We start from the raw sequence: 17,916 nt of genomic DNA on the forward strand, positions 1-17,916 counted from the left end.
GCTCAGTCTCTCTCCCCCACTGCAGAATTCCATCACCTCAGTCACTACACCTGTTGTGACACTCCTTCCCTTGAATAAAGTCATCCTTACTAGGCTTTAACAAGTGTCATTGTTATACTACTAGTGCTCAGCACATAATAAATGTTCATTCCCTTCCTATTCCTTTTCTGCTCTTTGCCCCCAACCTCCAAATACAGGACTCATAACAATACACCAATTGCTGAAGTCAGGGCAGATCAGTTTCATCATAGCAGGGGGTTAAGTGAAGGCCCACATGACAGGGACTTGCTGGCCACGCTGTGGAGAGTAGGTGCAGAGGGGTAGCCAGTGGCCAGTTTGTGGGACATCAACATGGTAACGGGGGTTCCGTAAGCAAGAGGAGGTTAAAAGGGAGGAGCTTTTTCCAAAGACCTGCTAAGTTTACTGAAGTATTTGTCTGACACCTACCCTAGACTATGGAAGCCAATGAGCCATGGCAAGTGTTACCTCTTTTTCCTTTGGCAAAGCAAAGTGGTATGAAGATGGAGAGAGCATTGGACTTGGAATAAGAAGACAACGATTTTGCCACAACCACTGGCACTTACCAGTGTGGTTTTAGACACATCTTTCAACTTCTTTAAGGCTCCGTTTTGTTCATCTGTAAAATGTCTTCCTCTCAGGGTTGCAAGAGGGACCAATGAGTGGCAGAAATGGAAAAAGGTTGTAAAATGTCAAACTCTGTTATCCACAAGCATAATACAAATGGAAGGGCGAGAAGAAAAATTTGAAGATGGGTAAGGAAGGAGCTGGCAAAATAAGAAAATGTAAAAATTGGTGACCGAGTATGGACTTTTTTTTTCCCCAACATTTCCATAAACAGCCAGCAAAGGGAAGACCAAGTCCTGAGCACAGCTTGTCACCCTGACATGTCACTACTGTGAAAGGTCAATTCAGATTCTCACACAGGAGCCTGCTGCTCCCAGGGCAGAGGAGCAGATTACTGGCTTGGTCTTATCCCCATGCAGATAAAAAGAAGAAATGGAAGTTCTCCAAATGCTTCTTAAGACGCAACACTTCTTGAGATGTGTGGATAATAGATTTTAAAGTGCTCTTCCACTGGTCAACTGGAATTAGCCTAGTCATGCTAACAGCTATATCTTACTCTTTTACACTCGCATGTCATCCCAAAGTGCATTTACTCTTAGCAGAAGAGACTTGGCTAGCTCTTACCTTGTAAAATTGATAAGAAATAGTTTGTAGGTGTCCTTTCTGCCTCCTCCTGCATATAATACATCATATGGGACAACAGATTTGCTTCAAAGCAACAAGCTTGCCTAACCCAACAAGGGGAGAAAGAAAAGAGGTTCATTGCTTCTATTCTTTGTATCCATAGAATCCCACTGCATGTGTAGAATACATATGGGGAAAATAGAGTAAAATTTCCACTGAGATACTCTAATCTGCTTCTGTGTTGTTGTAATATACACAAATAGAGAAATAGCTGTGTGAAGTTAAAAACTGTTTCTATGCATGCTTTTATGAGCTTTTAAAAATATAAGTTGTACTGGGGTACTTTATAGGATGTTAAATAGTATGTACTCTTTCAATTCTTTTAGGGTTTCTTTTGTTTTATTTTTTTTAATGTTTACCTATTTTTTTAAGTAGTTTATTGTCAAATTAGTTTCCATACAACACCCAGTGCTCTTCCCCACAAGTGCTCTCCTCCATCACCACCACCTCTTTTCCCCCCTCCCCCAATGTTTACCTATTTTTAAGAGAGACAGGCAGAGCATGAGTGGGGGAGGGAAAGAGAGAGAGGGAGACACAGAACCTGAATCAGGCTCCAGGCTCTGAGCTGTCAGCATAGAGCCTAATATGGGGCTTGAACTGACAAGCAGCAAGATCATGACCTGAGTCGATGTCAGATACTTAACTGACTGAGCCACCCTGGTGCCCCTCTTTCTGGATTTCTGACCTTACTTACTGATTCTCCATGGGCAAAACCAACAGAAACAACTAAGGGCATTAATTCCTTTCAAAGAAGAAAATTTAGTTCAGCTATGTACCTCAAAGCTAGCTTTTCCAAACCCTGCCAATGCCTGGTTGAATGACCTGTTTGAGGCCAGCAGTTACCAAGGTCAACAGATAACACTTTTCATATGAATTTTACACCACCCAGACTTTCTGGACAGACACTGACAGATCAAAGATCCAGTTCTCCTGCAGTGAGAACATCTCAGAACACAGGTTACATGAGGCAAGTTCTCTCCTTAAACTAAATTTGCAGTCTCCCGTCTTCAGAATTTCTTAAAAATGGATGGTAAACCTAGCACAAAATGCTTTAGGCTATTCAAGAAGAGGACAATAATAACTATATATTCCTTTCAGTTTCGATACTATCCACAAACAAGGAATGCTCATGAAACCTTGGAAATACAGTATTTTCACTGTTCTGTCTTTTCTGAAAAATGTTGATTTCAAGACCAATATGAAAAAGCTGAACCTTTTGCAATGAAAGGAAATACTCAGTACTTTGTCCTATGTTGCTTGGCAACTAAGGGCTATAAATGGATTTTATGATTATAAAGGCTCAGGAATTAATGTGAACATGTAAAAGTTGTAATAACTCCCTGGAGACAGGAGTGTTTCTTTGGAAAAAAAAAAGTGTGTGTGTGTGTGTGTGTGTGTGTGTGTGTGTGTGTGTGTAGCCTGTATTCATTCTTGTTTCAAAAGAAAGAAAGGAAGGAAGGAAGGAAGGAAGGAAGGAAGGAAGGAAGGAAGGAAGGAAGGAAGGAGGGAGGGAGGGAGGGAGGGAGGGAGGGAGGGAAAAGAAAGGACAGAAAAGGAAAGCAAAGAAAAGAAAAAAGAAATTTCATTCCTTCACACTTGCAAATGCTATAATAAAATCAATAACTATCACTTATTTGATCATTATTCCTCACAACCCTAAGAAACAGATATTATTATACCCATTCTACAGGTAGAAAAAAACTGAAATTTTAAAATGTTGAGTAATTGGCCCAAGGTCACACAACTAAGAAGGAGAGGAACCAGGATTCAAACCCAAGTCTGCCTTAACCAAGGCCTATGCCATCGTCCACAGCCATAAAGTCATAAGAAGCATATTTCTAGGCTCCTAATATTTGAGGATATTGGTCACTTTAACCCTATGGGAGTGACACCATTTCCAACTATTAAATCATACAATGTTCTCCTTGGAACACATGACCCCATATGGCTATACATGATAACTGCTTCATATGTTGCTAACATCAGGGTATCAAATATTGGGGTATCATCTCACTGGACTATCTGTCCTGACTCAGAGTTCCAAAAAGCCCAGGAGAGTTAATATTTTCTACAACACTTCTAAGCAACCCAGCTGCCTAAATTCTCTCTACAGATTTTCAGTTTGCACCGAGCAGTACTGTAGGCCATTGTCAGTGTTCTTATATCTTTGCATTCTTATTGGTGGCTTTATCTTTTGAATTTCTGTAGCTGCCTACTCCATAAACATAAACTATTGTCCTTTTACTACTAACACCTTCTCTGAGCTGGGCTTTGCCAGAAAAAATGCCAGAAGGCACTAATGTCCCTCACACTCCAGGACAATTTGATGCAAGATGGAATTACATGCAAATTGTCACACACACACACACACACACACACACATCCTAGTTATTTGAACAGGAGCATAATGTCCACAGCTAACTCTACAGATGTTCCTTTACAACTTATCTAGAAGACACCATGCACAGTGACCAGGAGCCAACCCTTCAGAGAAAGACAAGTTCCGTCCAACTCCAAGCTCTGATACCTAATAGCTGTGCTCCTTTGGGCATGGTATAAATCTTCTCTGAATCTCTAAAGTAATAATAACATTATCTCCTTGCTCATTTTGTTGTACAAATTAAGAATTAATGCAGCTGAAAGTTTAGCACAATGTCTAACATAAAGTCAAGTGTTCATTAAATGGTAGTGGTTTTCTTCCCGATCACACAGGCCACTACAGGGGGCTCCTTTAAAAGACCAAACATTTCCTTAATTATGGATTACTGAAAATGCCACTTTGCTGAGCAATAACTGTGGGGCAGGCACTATGCAAAGGACTTCACATATACCCTCTTACTCAATTCTCACTCCTTTCCTATGAAATAATATCTACTTTACTTGATAGATGAGGAAACAGTCCCAGAGAGGCCCAGTCTTTTGCCAAGATTGCATTGTAAGTCCTTAGTAGAAGTGGGATTTGAACCCAGGACAATCTGGATGCAAAGCCTGTTCTGTAACCACTATGTCACTCGTCACACTCGCACATTGGAGTCAGGAGTTTGAGGTTAATGGGTGTGATGTGTAATGGTGCTCACTTTCCAGGGGTGATGTGGATGGCCTGTAAAATGTGGGGAAGATGTGTAATCAGATCATTGCCACACCCCCAAGGCCATTACCTTGACTGTTTCCTGGTGCTTGGACCTTTAGTTTTGCTCCAGACTACAACTTATACTTGTCTATTTGACTTTAAACGTCTCTTAGTGACTTATTCCCTTAACATCTATTTATTTAATTTATTCATTTATTTTTGAAAGAGAATGTGAGGAATTGAGGGGCAGAGAGGGGGAGAGAGAGAGAGGGAGAGAGTCCCACAATGTAGAGAGAGAGAGGGAGAGAGAATGCAGATCCTGGCTCAGGGCTTGAGCTCACCTGATGCAGGCCTTGAGCTCATGAACTGTGAAATCATGACTGGAGCCCAAGTCAGATGCTTAATTGAATGAGCCACTCAAGGGCCCCTCCTACTGACTTCTAAGTATTGATTCTGATTCTCAGCTCATGACCTAGCTTGAGTTAAAGCCTCAACGTGTCATAAAGGGACTAAGGTTTTGAATCTGCCCGTCCCCAGCCAGCATCTCTACCATGTTTTCTATTGATCACCACACCACCTTCATTGCCTCCCTACTAATAGTTGTTTTTAAGGGAAACAGAGTTACAATAACTAGAGGAAGATCATTACTGTAGGTCACAGATCTAAGAGTAATCTACATGACGAGAAGCTGTAACTTCTTTTCCAGAGTTGGTTCAGATATTCAAATATCTGTGAGAAAATGAACACAAACTGAGAAACTATGTATAATACAATAAGCACATTCTGGTCCACCAGAAATTCTGGTCTAGAATCTCATTCACTTAACACATATTCAACCATCATTTTTTTTAAGTAACTGTTCCATGCAAGACATTGAGCCCCTAAAGGTGAACGACCCAAAGGCAAATCCTCACATGGAGATGTTTAAACTGTCTTTTGTGGGAAACAGACATATAAACACACAACTTAAACTTTAATGTAAAGGGTGCACATCCAAAGGATGGAAAAAGAGCTCTAGAAGCATGGAGAATTTTACCTCTAACTTTACCTGAGGAAGTTGGCTGGATAAAGAAGTAGGAAAGTACATTCTGGGCAGAAGGCACAGTCAAAGACCCGGTGTTATGAAAGAGAGAGTAAAAGAATGTATTCAAGAAACCATGAAACGCTGTGTAGTTGGTGTATAGATAAGGGTAAGAACAATACTGAAGATAATAATAGTAATAACAGGCATACAGTAATCCAGCTACTGTTCTGAGCCTCATGTGTATGGGATCATTTAACATTGCCAATAACTAGTAGAGAGTTACTAGTAATACTCTGGTTTTATAGATACATAACTGAGGCACTGGGAGAGTAAGTAACTTGACCGACATCACAAGGCTAGCAAGACTCAGAGTCAAGGTTAGAACTCTGGCCCTGCAACATGCTCTTAACCACTTACACCAAACACCTGCAATAGCTATCAGTGTGGGGGAGTCCCCAGTGTAAGGGTGCCTGGAATGTTATATTGGGACAATTACACTGAGCTCAGACAATGGAGATTCAACAGAAATGTTTAACCAATGGCATCCACATGAGCCAATGGTAAAGTAGAAGGTGCTCAGCACAGGGACATCTCTTTCAAGAGATAAGCATCTGAACAAAGCGGGGGTTGCAGCCGTAAGACATTTCACCTTAGGGTGGAAGCAACAATTTGGTAAATGATTAGCTATAGAGTATAGGGGGAGACATCAGGAGTGACACCCCAGTTTTTAGTTCTGGACATCTTGTTGGAGAGTGAAGGGAACACAGGAGACAGTCAAGACTGAAATCAAGGAGGAAAAGGATAACAAATTCCACGTTGAATGTGTTGATTTGGGAAAACAGGGAGATACATATATGCTGACCCATTGGAATGTCCACTCAAGATAAGCTTTTGCTGTTCAAATAAAAGTTTCTGAGACAGGACTCTTGGCCAGACAAGGAGGGGGCGAACTTTTGAAAGCACCTGAGAGGAAACTGAGGCTGGAGGAGAACCAGAGTGAAGGTGCCATGGAATGAAACCGCAGAGAGCTCCCTTGAGGAAACAAGGGGGATGCTGACCCATCCCAGAGACAACGCTGGGAAGGTGAGGGCAGGAGGTGTTTTAATGCATCTAGCAATTAGAAATTTCAGAAGGGCAAATCAGAGCAGAAGCCAGATTTAAGTGGGCTGAAAAGTAAAAGAGATGCAAAGAATAAAGAATGGGTATTTTTTCAGAGTTTGTGATGAAAGAGAAGAGAAAGAGAAGTGAATGTCTGGAAGGAGGGATAGAGTTAAGAGAAGAGATTTAAATCTCCTCACTGACCCACTGACACCTGAATTTTGCTATTATCCGCACCCCACCCCCCAGATTATTTCCCTTGCCTTTCCCTTGTAGGGGCTTTATTATATCAACTTTTAAGGTATCCTGTAATGTAAAGTATTCCCAGAATCTTCTTAAAAGCAGGCTAGGCACAATCAACAAATGTTGATCCACTGCCAAGAGCTTCATCCTGGCTGACTGGGCCACTGGAAACATCTCTTCAGAGCTCCTGGCACAGCCGGGGGATAGGAGTGCAGAGGAAATAATCACCTTTCTCTGGTCGCATCAACTGCTCAGGGAGAAGTCACCTGGTTTTCTATCCCCACCAGTGAAACTGAGAGCAGACTTTCAAGCATTCACTCTCTGCCCCTCCCCAACAACAACAACAACAACAACAACAACTAAAATATACTATGTTAAATGTCAAAAAAAAAAATCACTACCTTTTGGGTTACAGTATCATTTTGGCATAAGTGTTTTCTGAGACAGTTACAACTCAGAATATAGAGATGAAACAGTTATTTATCACTGCTTTTCATCATGCCATCAAACCTCCCTTTCCCATTTCTTAACCACATGTTCATTAGAATCTATGTTTCAAGACATTGATTGTTGAAACATGCCCCAGTCCAGGGTCTTCTACTAGTTCAAAAGGCATCCTCTCTACCATGGGCAGCTCCAGGCTCCGGCTCCTTGAGGAGGGGCAGGGAAGAGGAGCTGCCCACAGCCTGAGACCAGTGCAGCGATTCCTCACGTCTTCTGAGTCGTTGACCTCACTGGGCATCTGATAAAATGTCTGGAGTCCTTCCCTAGCATAGGAGCCTACACAAATACCTATTTCCACTCTGTCAGATGCTTTGAGTCCCCCTGAATCTTATCCTAGGTTAGGAACGCTGGGCATGGAGTAACTTTTCTAAGTCAAAAAATGAAAATATCAGGAAGCAGTGATAGTGAGTCTATGGATTAATTTTTAAAAACACTTCCTGGCAGATAATTTGGCAATACTTACCACAGAACTAATTTAAGAAAACATTCTATATGGCAGTAACTCTGGGTTTTTTTTCTAATATTCATTTTTGAGACAGAGAAAGATGGACTGTGAGCAGGGGAGAGGCAGAGAGAGAGGGAGACACAGAATCTGAAGCAGGCTCCAGGCTCTGAGCTGTCAGCACAGAGCCCGACACAGGGTTCAATCTCACGAACCGTGAGATCATGACCTGAGCCGGCGATGGACGCTTAACCTGAGCTACCGGGGTGGCCCAGCAGTAAGTCTGTTTTGAGGAGATTCATACAAAGTAAGTACCTAAGGGTTTGAGAGGAAATTTCATCACAGTATTATGTATCACAGCTAAGAATCTAGAACAAGCCTGAATGTCTAGCAATAAGAGCTGGAACATCTCGGGGCACCTGGGGGGCTCAGTTGTTAAATCTGACTCTTGATTTTGGCTCAGGTCACGATCTCCTGTCTCATAAGATCTAGGCCCACACCAGGCTCTGAGCTGTCAGTGCAGAGCCTGCTTGGGATTCTCCTTCTCTTTCTGTCTCTCCTCCCCACTACTCTCCGTCTCTCCCTCTCAAAATAAATAAACTTTGAAAAAAATTATAAAACATCTCAAATAGAGGTTCTCCCACATGTCTCTGGGGGCTGAAAGTGGGAGGTGTTCTTGCTCTTCACTGCTGTTTCCAGATTAGCTTTCCTCCTCCCTTCTTCAAATGAAGCATATGCCACATGACCGGGCCACTTCCTGGTAGTGGCATCTGGCAACCTCTTGGTCACTCACTATTCCTTTTTCATTGAACATTCACCGTCGGTTCCCTCTCTTCCTCTCTGCAACACCACTCTTGCCATCACTGCTGGTGGCTTCAACCCAATCCACCCAATATTTCCCAGCCCATGGGAGATATTCACATGATATCTGGGAGGAATTCTTAAACTCCTCACAACATTTTCTACTACCTTTTCTCCACCTCACCTCAGATGCTTCCTCTCTTGGCACTCTGCTAAACCTTGGCATCAAACTAGTAACTGTACCAACCTCTGAAATCTCATTTCCAAGTGTTGTATTCTCTGACCAGTTCATCCTTTCCACTCACTGACACTTATGCCTCTACTCAAATCATTTCACCCACTGGGATCCCCTATTCATGAACCTTATTACCACTTTTCCACACCTCCTCGACCCCTGCGACCCCCACTTCCCTTCTTACCCAGCTTAGATGCCAGGGTCCATCACTCTAATTGCCCCTTGTAAAGACTAGTCACTCTCTTCCCTTCTCTCCACCTGTGAGACATACCTGGGAAAACTTCAGTTTTGTAAAAACCCAATTCCTTACCCACCACAAGCCTGCACTTAAGCATCTGAATGTTGCTCAGAAAATCATACAAGTGTACCGACTGATCTCACTTAAAGTAACTGAACACAAATCTCAAGTGGACACAACAGTGACCGGCAATCCTACTGTTTCCTGGCATATTTGCTTCTTTATTTTCTGTAGTGAGTTGAAAATATCTGACCACGAAGGACCTATGAATGTGAACTTTGGAAAAAAAAAAAAAAGTCTTGGTAGAGGTAATTAAGTTAAGGATCTCGAGATGAGATCATCCTGGATGAAAGTGGGCTCTAAGTCCAATGATGACTGTCTTGATAAGAGAAGAGGCTGACAGAGAAAATGATGATGTAAAGATGGAGGCTGAGATTGGAGCGATTAGTCTACAAGTGAAGGAATGCCAAGGAGGGTCAGCATCACCACAAACTAGGGAAGAGACATACAGCAGATTCTCCCCTCGAGCCTTCCAAAGTACCACAGCTTTGCCAACATCTTGATAAAGATGTTTGGACTTCCGACTTCCAGAACTGTGAGAGGACACACTTCTGTTGTTTTAAGCCACCAAAGTTGCAGTTATTTGTTATGTTGGCCTAGCAGACTAAGATACTCTCTAAGAAAAGAATGTCATAACTTATTCTCCCTTCTAACGCCCTCAAATAGTCCCCTACCGCACTGCAGCCACCAGCTCCCTCCTAATACACCTCAAACTTCCCAGGCAAAGCAGAAGGAATCTGTCGTGGGTTCTCACCCTGAATCTACCACACCACCTGCATCTGTTCAGATGCTCCGCCTCTCCTCCTGTTGTGAGACAGGAAGAATTGCAGCCACCTAGGAGCAAGCGTCTCCCGGTGCTCTGGCTCCCATCTTCAGCCACCTTCTCAAAGTCCCTCTCCCACAATTAATGCCCCCTCCCTCTTTTGCATCGTGCATGTATTCCTCTACACTCAATCACTCCCATTGGCAGACCATGCTTCTGTATTACTCATCTTTATTTTTTTTTAATTTTTTAATGTTTATTTTTGAGAAAGACAGAGATAGTACAAGCAGGGAGGGACAGAGAGAGGGGGAGACACAGAATCCGAACGAGGTTCTAGGCTCTGAGCTGTCAGCACAGGCCCCGGCATGGGGCTTGAACCCACAAACCGTGAGGTCATGAGCTGAGGCGAAGTTGGATACTTAATGGACTGAGCCACCCAGGCACCCCAGTAGCTCCCATCTTTAAAAAACAAAACTATAAAAAACTCTTGCCTCTATATCCCCTCTGGCTTCAGCCTAATTCTTAGGCTCATGGCACAACAGAACTTCTCAAAAACATTACCCATCTTAGCCATTCACCTTCTGTTGTCTCTTCAGCCTCATGGATTGGGCTTTCTTCCTGCACTACATGGAAACCACTTGTCCAAGTCACTTAAACCTTCTTTCTCACACTCTACGCTCAGTTATCTGGCATTTCAGAAACATTTAAAACATACGATTATGTTCTCTTTGAAACACTGGTTTTTCCTAGCTCAACACCACAGGTTTCCTCTTACCTCATTTAATGTCCCTTTGTTATTCTCACTTGCATCCCTAAATGTTATCATGGGTCTCCCAGGTCTAGTCTGTCTCCCTTCTCAGGAAGGGCTTAGGGTTTTAAATATCAACCATATGCTGATGACCCCCAAACTGGTATGTATAGCCCTGATTCCTTCCTTGGGTTCCAAATTCGAACATCCAATTGCCTTCTCATATTTTCCTCTCTTTTGTCTAAAAGGTATCTAAAACTTAAAGTGCCACTAATGAGTTATTGATTTCATATGTGCATGTGTCCACATACATACAAACACACACATACACACACTTGCACTTCTGTCTAGTCTTGCACATCTGAGTACATTGTACCAACATCCAGCAATTACTGGGGCCAACCCCTGGGCATCATCTTTGACATTTCTGCCTTCTCATCCCCCACATCCTACCCATCTGCAAGTCTTGCCTGTTCTCAAGGGTTTCCTATCACACTGAGAACAAATATGCAAATTCTGATGTCATCCCCTACTACCCTCCTCATTGTCCATCAACACTGTCCCCTGCTCCTTCCAGCACACCCTCACCCTACCCCACCTCCAGCTGCCCACGCCAAACTCAGGGACTTCACACTGGTGTTCCCTTTGCCTGGGATGCTCTTCTGATGGATGATGGATGATGGCTAGTGGACAATGTGCTCAAACATCACCTCCTAAGAAGATTCACTGATTACCTTAGCCTATGTAACCCATTCTGCTTCCCATTCTCAGTGTCTCTCTGCACTGCTATCTGGTTTTATTTTCTTCATAATTAATGACTGTCTGAAATCATTTTATTCACCAGCTTATACCTTCATTGCCTTCTTTCTTCAGCTAGAAGAAGAGTTGCTTTGGGAAAAGGACTCAACTTGTTCACCTCCGAATCCCCAGCCATTAGGGCAGCATCTGGCTCTCTCTGATTGGCTGATTAATACAAACAAAGGATAGGAATAAATGAGGAACTTGCAGCCAGTTACTACCTGGATGACCTTCAAGCAAGTTCACCTCAGCCAGCCTCATGATTCTCATGGGAGGATAAAAATCTCTCACAGGGCCCTTTGATGTTACACAGAGAAAATGATAACACGGTAACAATGAGAATTACCATTAATTGAGTTCTCTGTGCCAGGCATAGCCCTTTACAACCACATTTTGAGATAATACAGTTAATCCACATTTTATAAATAAGGAAATAAGACCTGCCGAGGCTGACTTCTCCATTCTCCCAGAGGCAGTAAATGGCAGGACCAGGATTCATACCTAGGATCCCGAAGCCATGGTCCTAATTAAAATCCTATACCCAGCACACAGTAAATGTTCAATGAGAAAGAAACAGTCATTATTATTAGTTATTATTGGAGGGTGTTGCTAGGACACAACAGGATGTCTGAAGTTTTATCATTAGAGAGTAATCAAATCTACTCTTAGAGAAGGTAACCTTTTTTGATTCATTTGATCAAAACATCTTCATGTTCTCTGAAACTACATTGAGTGTGAGACTCTATAGAGATGTATGGTGGCAGCAGATCATTTGCTGCTTGTACCTTGTGTGCAAGCTCAGGTTTTACTGAGACAGAAAGAGGAGGGCATACCGGTGCTGGGAGGGTGAGAAAGTGGTGGTCCCAATGTGGAAGAAAGACAAAGAATTGAGAGACTGGTCTGAGGCCAAAGATCCTTTACCCGGGGTGCCTGAGCCTCAGCTCAGGTCATGATCTTGTGATTCGTGGGTTTGAGCCCCGCATCAGGCTCTGTGCTGACAGCTCTGAAACTGGAGTCTGCTTCAGATTCTTGTCTCCCTCTCTCTGTCTGCCTCTCCCCCACTTATGCGCGCTCTCTCTTTCTCTCTCTCTCAAAAATAAATAAATAAATAAACATTAAAAATAAAATAGGATACCCTCTACCCACAAGACAACCTTGCTCAGCGCCAGCCCTGGCATCACAGTGTCTGCCTACTGCCCTGCTTTTGGCTGTTAAGAGCTTCTGATTCCTCTCACAGGAACTCAGAGTCATCAGCCAATTAGAATTGGTTTCACTTTTGGAGAGATAATTACCACTTAAGACATTTACCATTAATCTGAGGCTTTCCATCAACTAGCAACACTTCGTCTCTCTAGCTCTGTTTATTCTAGTCACTGGGCCTTTCTGCAACTTGGCAAGTTTTTCCTTCTTCCTCTATTTGAACTTGCTGGGTTCTTTAAACCTAGAGTTCAATCACTCCTTGTTGACCAGAATTATCTTGTACCGTTCTTTTGTTCAGTTATTCTAGAAATTGAACGTCTACTATACGTAGATACCATACAGGCACTTTTCAAAGCTCAATGTCTCTTCTCCTCAACAATTCTTTCTACCTTCCTTGGAAGCCTTTCTAGGTCCATCCCTTCTGGGCTGGGCACTGCTCCAGAGCCTTCCAGTGTTTCCCCCATTGTCCTGGATACCTGGTGTCTGCACAGTATTCCTGTCCAGCTCATGGACAGCAGATGCCTCCCTACAACTCTCTTCTACTAACAGCTACCTAGAAATCTAATCTGGAGCAGAGAGATCGGGGCAGAAACTATTTTGAAGCTTGTTGACAACTGCTTCCTGAATGGACTGTTCCTTCTCTTAGATCTCCAGAGCTGTGGTGTTGTTCCTGCCTGTCCACAGCTTCTGGTTGGTTCTAGGCGCTCCCTGCCCCCCCCCCCCCCCCCCCAGGCTTCAGTAAGTGTACTGGAGTTTCAGTCTCTCAGTGTCTTTCTTGTGTCTCCTTGTTACCTGCTCCTACTATGTGGTTTTCCCCACTCCATTCAATCAGAGCAGCAATTTCCTCTTCCACTTTCAGGATGATCCAACAGGCATTTGAGAACCTACTTCGGAGCATTACCAAGAGCATGAGCTTAAATAGCTTCTCAAGTCAGAAAACTTCCTCTTTAAAAATTAAATACAATGAACAACTAAATATTCTTCTCAAATCAGTTTTTATAAAATGTTCTAAAAAGGCTGGCACTAAAAAGTGAGACCTCTGATATCAAGGCAAGCCCCCAAAAGTGCTGATAAGCAAATTGAGAATATGAAGTCACAGCTTTCAAAAACAAATGAAGTAAACTGAAGCCTGAGTTTTACTACATTTCATTTTCTTATTCCATTTTACTCAGAGAGTTGTAAGAATTATATGAAATAATGAACATAAAGGGAACAGCACAGGGCTAGGCATACGGTAAATTCTTAATACATGTTGTTAGTAATCTGGTTCAATCCAAAGGTGAAATTGATAAAGTTTCTAAGTTAACCACTTAAAATAGTCAACCATCTGTTTTTAAAGATAAAATCATGACTTTCCTTGAGAAAAAAAATTTTAATGTTTATTTTTGAGAGACACAGAGACAGAGAGAGACAGAGACAGAGTGTGAGTTGGGAGGGGCAGAGAGAAAGAGACACAGAATCCAAAGCTGGCTCCAAGCTCCAAACTATCAGCACAAAGCCTCATGCGGGGCTCAAACTCAAGAATCGGAGCCAAAGTCAGATGCTTAACCGAATGAGGCACCCAGGTGCCCCCAAATCATGACTTTCATAGAAATATAAGATGAATGCATATCAAAGATTTTATTTAATTATCTAATTAATGAAGGAAGCAGGAAGATGTCCCATTGGCTCAAGGAGAATTCAAACAGCAGATCTGTATCTATAGCCACATTATCTGTATCTATCTAGCTGCACCACGGAATGAATTTACAAATAAAAGCAAAACTGGCTTTTACTGGAACTGTTTCTTGATCCCACTAAAACTAAATTCATGTGTATGTCTATAAACAAAAACCATTTGCACTGATGTCCGTGATCTACAATGTATAGAGTTTTAAAATATCTCTAAGACAATGAAAGGTGTAAATCCCACAGAATCTGATAGCCCAGAAGGATGTGATCTTTTCTACAGAAGAAGTCTATCATCTTTTTCACCTGTGTCAATGTCTTTTATAATTTTTCTTTATATGGGGATCTTAAACAGAAGAGTTTTGCTGAATTAAAACTCATTCACCTCTATTTAAGATAATAGGATTATAACATAATACATTTCAATATGAAGCACTTAGATAATTAAGTATAAAGAAGAATATGAAAATCCACATATTCTTATCACTAAGAGATAACAACTATTAGTACTTGAAGGGTATCCATCCAGTTGTTTCTATATGTATGTGTAAGCATGTATGTATATATATTAACTGTTTTCAAATCAGTTTTAATAATTAATTTTGTTCTGGGAAGCTAGAGATGTATAAATATTCAATTGCATATATCAGTTTACAGCCCATTTTTACCCTTTACATAATAGACATTTTTCCTTATCATCATCATCATCAATAGCTACAAAATATTCCACTACATGGAAAAACCATAATTCATTTAACGAATCCACCACCATTAGTAATTTAGATTGGAGCCAAGTTTTAGTTATTTAAAAAAAAATAGTATGCTTCTCTTCTGACAAACTTTCCCTTGCATTGGTCCCAGCTTTGTCAAAAATGCCAAACATTTCACATGGTGTCGGTTTCCAGAGGATGCTGGGAACCCCAGAACACCTGATCTGCCTCTGCTTCAGTAAATGGGCCTACAATTAGAATTAGAATCCCAGCTACCTGAAGCCATCCTTTGTTCTTATCATTTTCCTGAGACACATCATAAAGATTTAGGCATATTTGAAATTTAAAATAAAAACTAAGATCATCCTGAGCTTTGACCCTCAAGGCCATTTAACTGAAAATGACATTGTCAATCCAGATCCTTTTTCACACAGATGTGTTCATAAGCAAAAATGCAGTTAGGGCTGAGTTTCTTAGAAGAAAAGGTCTGAGGAAACAGAAAAACAGCTTTCAGCCAGGTAACAAATTGTCAAAACTTTTCATGACTTTTCAGACTTTATTTTTTTCTTTATACAAGATCGCATTTAGTTAGAACTGACACTCCAACAGGAGAACAATGAGCCGCAACCGGCCCTCCTCACTAGAATAGCATTGCTGTCCTCATTCTAAGGAATACTTGAGAAAGGATGTCATTAAAATCTAAGGGAAAGACTTCAAAGCCTTACAAGCTACCACTTAAGGAAGGTGGTTGTTGGACCAGGCACACAGCAAGTACTCAATATTTGCTGAATAGTGGAGGTGTAAACATTTGACAATGAGTTGTGTGGTTTTCTTGGGGAAGAGAATCAATCAGTAAAGCTGCTGTCTACATTTTTTATTTCTATAAATTAAGAGAAGTGGCTCCTCTCTCGCGAAAAAAAAAAGACTTCAGATGGAAAAACAGAGTCTGGTTTAAGCTAAGAAAAATACTATTAAAATAATAATAAGCTATTATAGCAAGTTACAGAGAAGATTGTGGAAACTATATCCCTGGAAACTTGTAAAAATAAGACAGAGTATAGGAATGCTCCAAGTAGAGCAGAATTTCCAAAGAACACAAGGTAGATGACATTCATTTTTCAGGTCTTCTCCAGCTACAGAAGGAAATCAAATAGACTTTATGCTTTTATAAAATGAATTGGTGGTTTCTCTAAAATAAAGCATACGTATGGACCTATAGCTTAGGGCTTACTACCCACTGCCAGGATGAAAGTTACATAGAAAAGAAAATCAGGCACTAACAATTGAGCAATGCAACGTTAGTGTGCCTACTGTGTATGGAGCCTGATTCAGGCAGACACACTGATTTGGCTACTGTCAGAGGCAGAATATCCAATGGGATAGATCACGACTGAGATAATGTGATAATTCTCTTGGTCTTAGCTTTCTTCTGGCCAAATCCAAGCCACAGAAACTACGACATTGTATTTGATTCCTTCTGATGGTGACCTAGGATCTCACTACTTTGGTATGACCACTCTATATTTCGTACTGTTTGGTGTTGAGTCAATTCCATTCAACCTTTTTACATCTAGAATTTGTCAGGCACGTTACTAATCACCAGAAATGCCGAAAGCACTTCTCTATATGCTGGTAACTGCCCTCTGGATTCTGAGAATAAACAGGCCTACCTAGCTTCTTCTCATACTTCTTCCTCAGAAATACCTTTGAAATATGTGAAGGCTATGGTCACATTTCCCTTCACATGGAAGTCTGAGCATCGCTGATAAAGAAACAAAGACTGAAGTGTCCGGTGGCAAATCCTTGGCTGATATTTTCAACAGACCTGCCATCAGAATAGCAACCCAATTAAATATGAGAAGCCGTACTGCCAGTTTAGAGTTTTCGAAGAAAGAAAATCTGTGTAACGACATCCAATAATATGCCTCTCCCTTGGGAAAGAAGTACTCATTTCTGTAGTATGCCTCTCCCTTCAAAAACCAGTCATTATTCAGTTACACATTTTTAAAGGGTTGTGAAAAACAAAGATGAGAGGGGGAAGGAGGTATTCCTTTACTGTTTTATATTTAATTATACTAAGAGGAACATGGTCTTAAATGAAATCTTACACCTTTCTTGTGCTATATTCAATAACTTTAGAGACAAGACAAATCTGTACATTTTGAAACACAGGGGACTAGAAGACATATAATCTAGCACAGGACAGAGACAAACACTAGCAACATAGATATGCTGATCCTGTGATTCCTTTAACAGCCAAGCTAGAAGATGGAAATCCTGTATTCTTTTAAATCACTACCTATACCATTGATTTTTGCTGTGAACAGAGCAAATAAACCTCCACTTCCAATTTCAGGACAGTTAGTACAATAGCATTTCTTCCAAATCCAAGTTTAAGTGAATTCCAAGAAGGTGAAACAGTGACCATGAGCAGAGCCATTTCTCAGCAGCAGGAACTGCGTGTTGGCCGCCGGCCGCTTACCTTCGAAGAACTGCCGCAGCGCCTCGTTCTCCCCTAAGACGTCCATGGTGCCGCGGGCCTGGTGATGCAGCAGAACAAGGGTTCTCAGGCCTCAGGAACCAAGTGCTCGTCCTCTCCACTGGACACCTATGAATGCTCTTGGAAAATCTTCATTTTCTTTGTATTGGAGTGAAGCATCTCTTCTGCCAACAAACGGTGTCCAGAAAGATGGTTAAATTTTCAAAATGATTATAAGATCAGGCTATGTGACCATGCAGAAAAAACCCCTCAAGAATAGGGAAGTGGTAACAAATCTATCTTACTGCAGGGAACTGTTTCTACTCTGCCTGTCGTCTTTGTTTTAAGGACCTTTGTCCTTAGTGACACATGTAATTACATAAATGGGCAATAAATACATAGTCTTATCTCCTATTTGTCCTTTTACACCAATATATTTGTATCTCTCCCTCTATCAACCAGATCAATTTAGCCATAACCAGGCAAATAAACAGTGTGTGTGTGTGTGTGTGTGTGTGTGTGTGTGTGTGTGTGTGTTTACCTAGAGAAGGGGGGCAAATCAATAA

The 17,916-nt window shown here is 41.5% G+C and overlaps 1 protein-coding gene across 1 annotated transcript in view; it reads right to left on the minus strand.

Annotated features, from left to right (window-relative positions):
• The window catches only part of MYRFL (myelin regulatory factor like), a 120,986-nt gene extending 103,587 nt beyond the window's left edge, over nucleotides 1-17,399 (minus strand). Inside the window, exon 1 of the mRNA XM_029955454.1 lies at nucleotides 17,354-17,399. Coding sequence (XP_029811314.1) covers nucleotides 17,354-17,399 — 46 coding nt within the window. The remainder of the gene's footprint in view (nucleotides 1-17,353) is intronic.
• Nucleotides 17,400-17,916: the final 517 nt, after the last annotated feature.

The sequence above is a fragment of the Suricata suricatta genome, chromosome 10 (assembly GCF_006229205.1).
Source record: "Suricata suricatta isolate VVHF042 chromosome 10, meerkat_22Aug2017_6uvM2_HiC, whole genome shotgun sequence".
Classification (NCBI taxonomy): Eukaryota; Metazoa; Chordata; class Mammalia; order Carnivora; family Herpestidae; genus Suricata; species Suricata suricatta.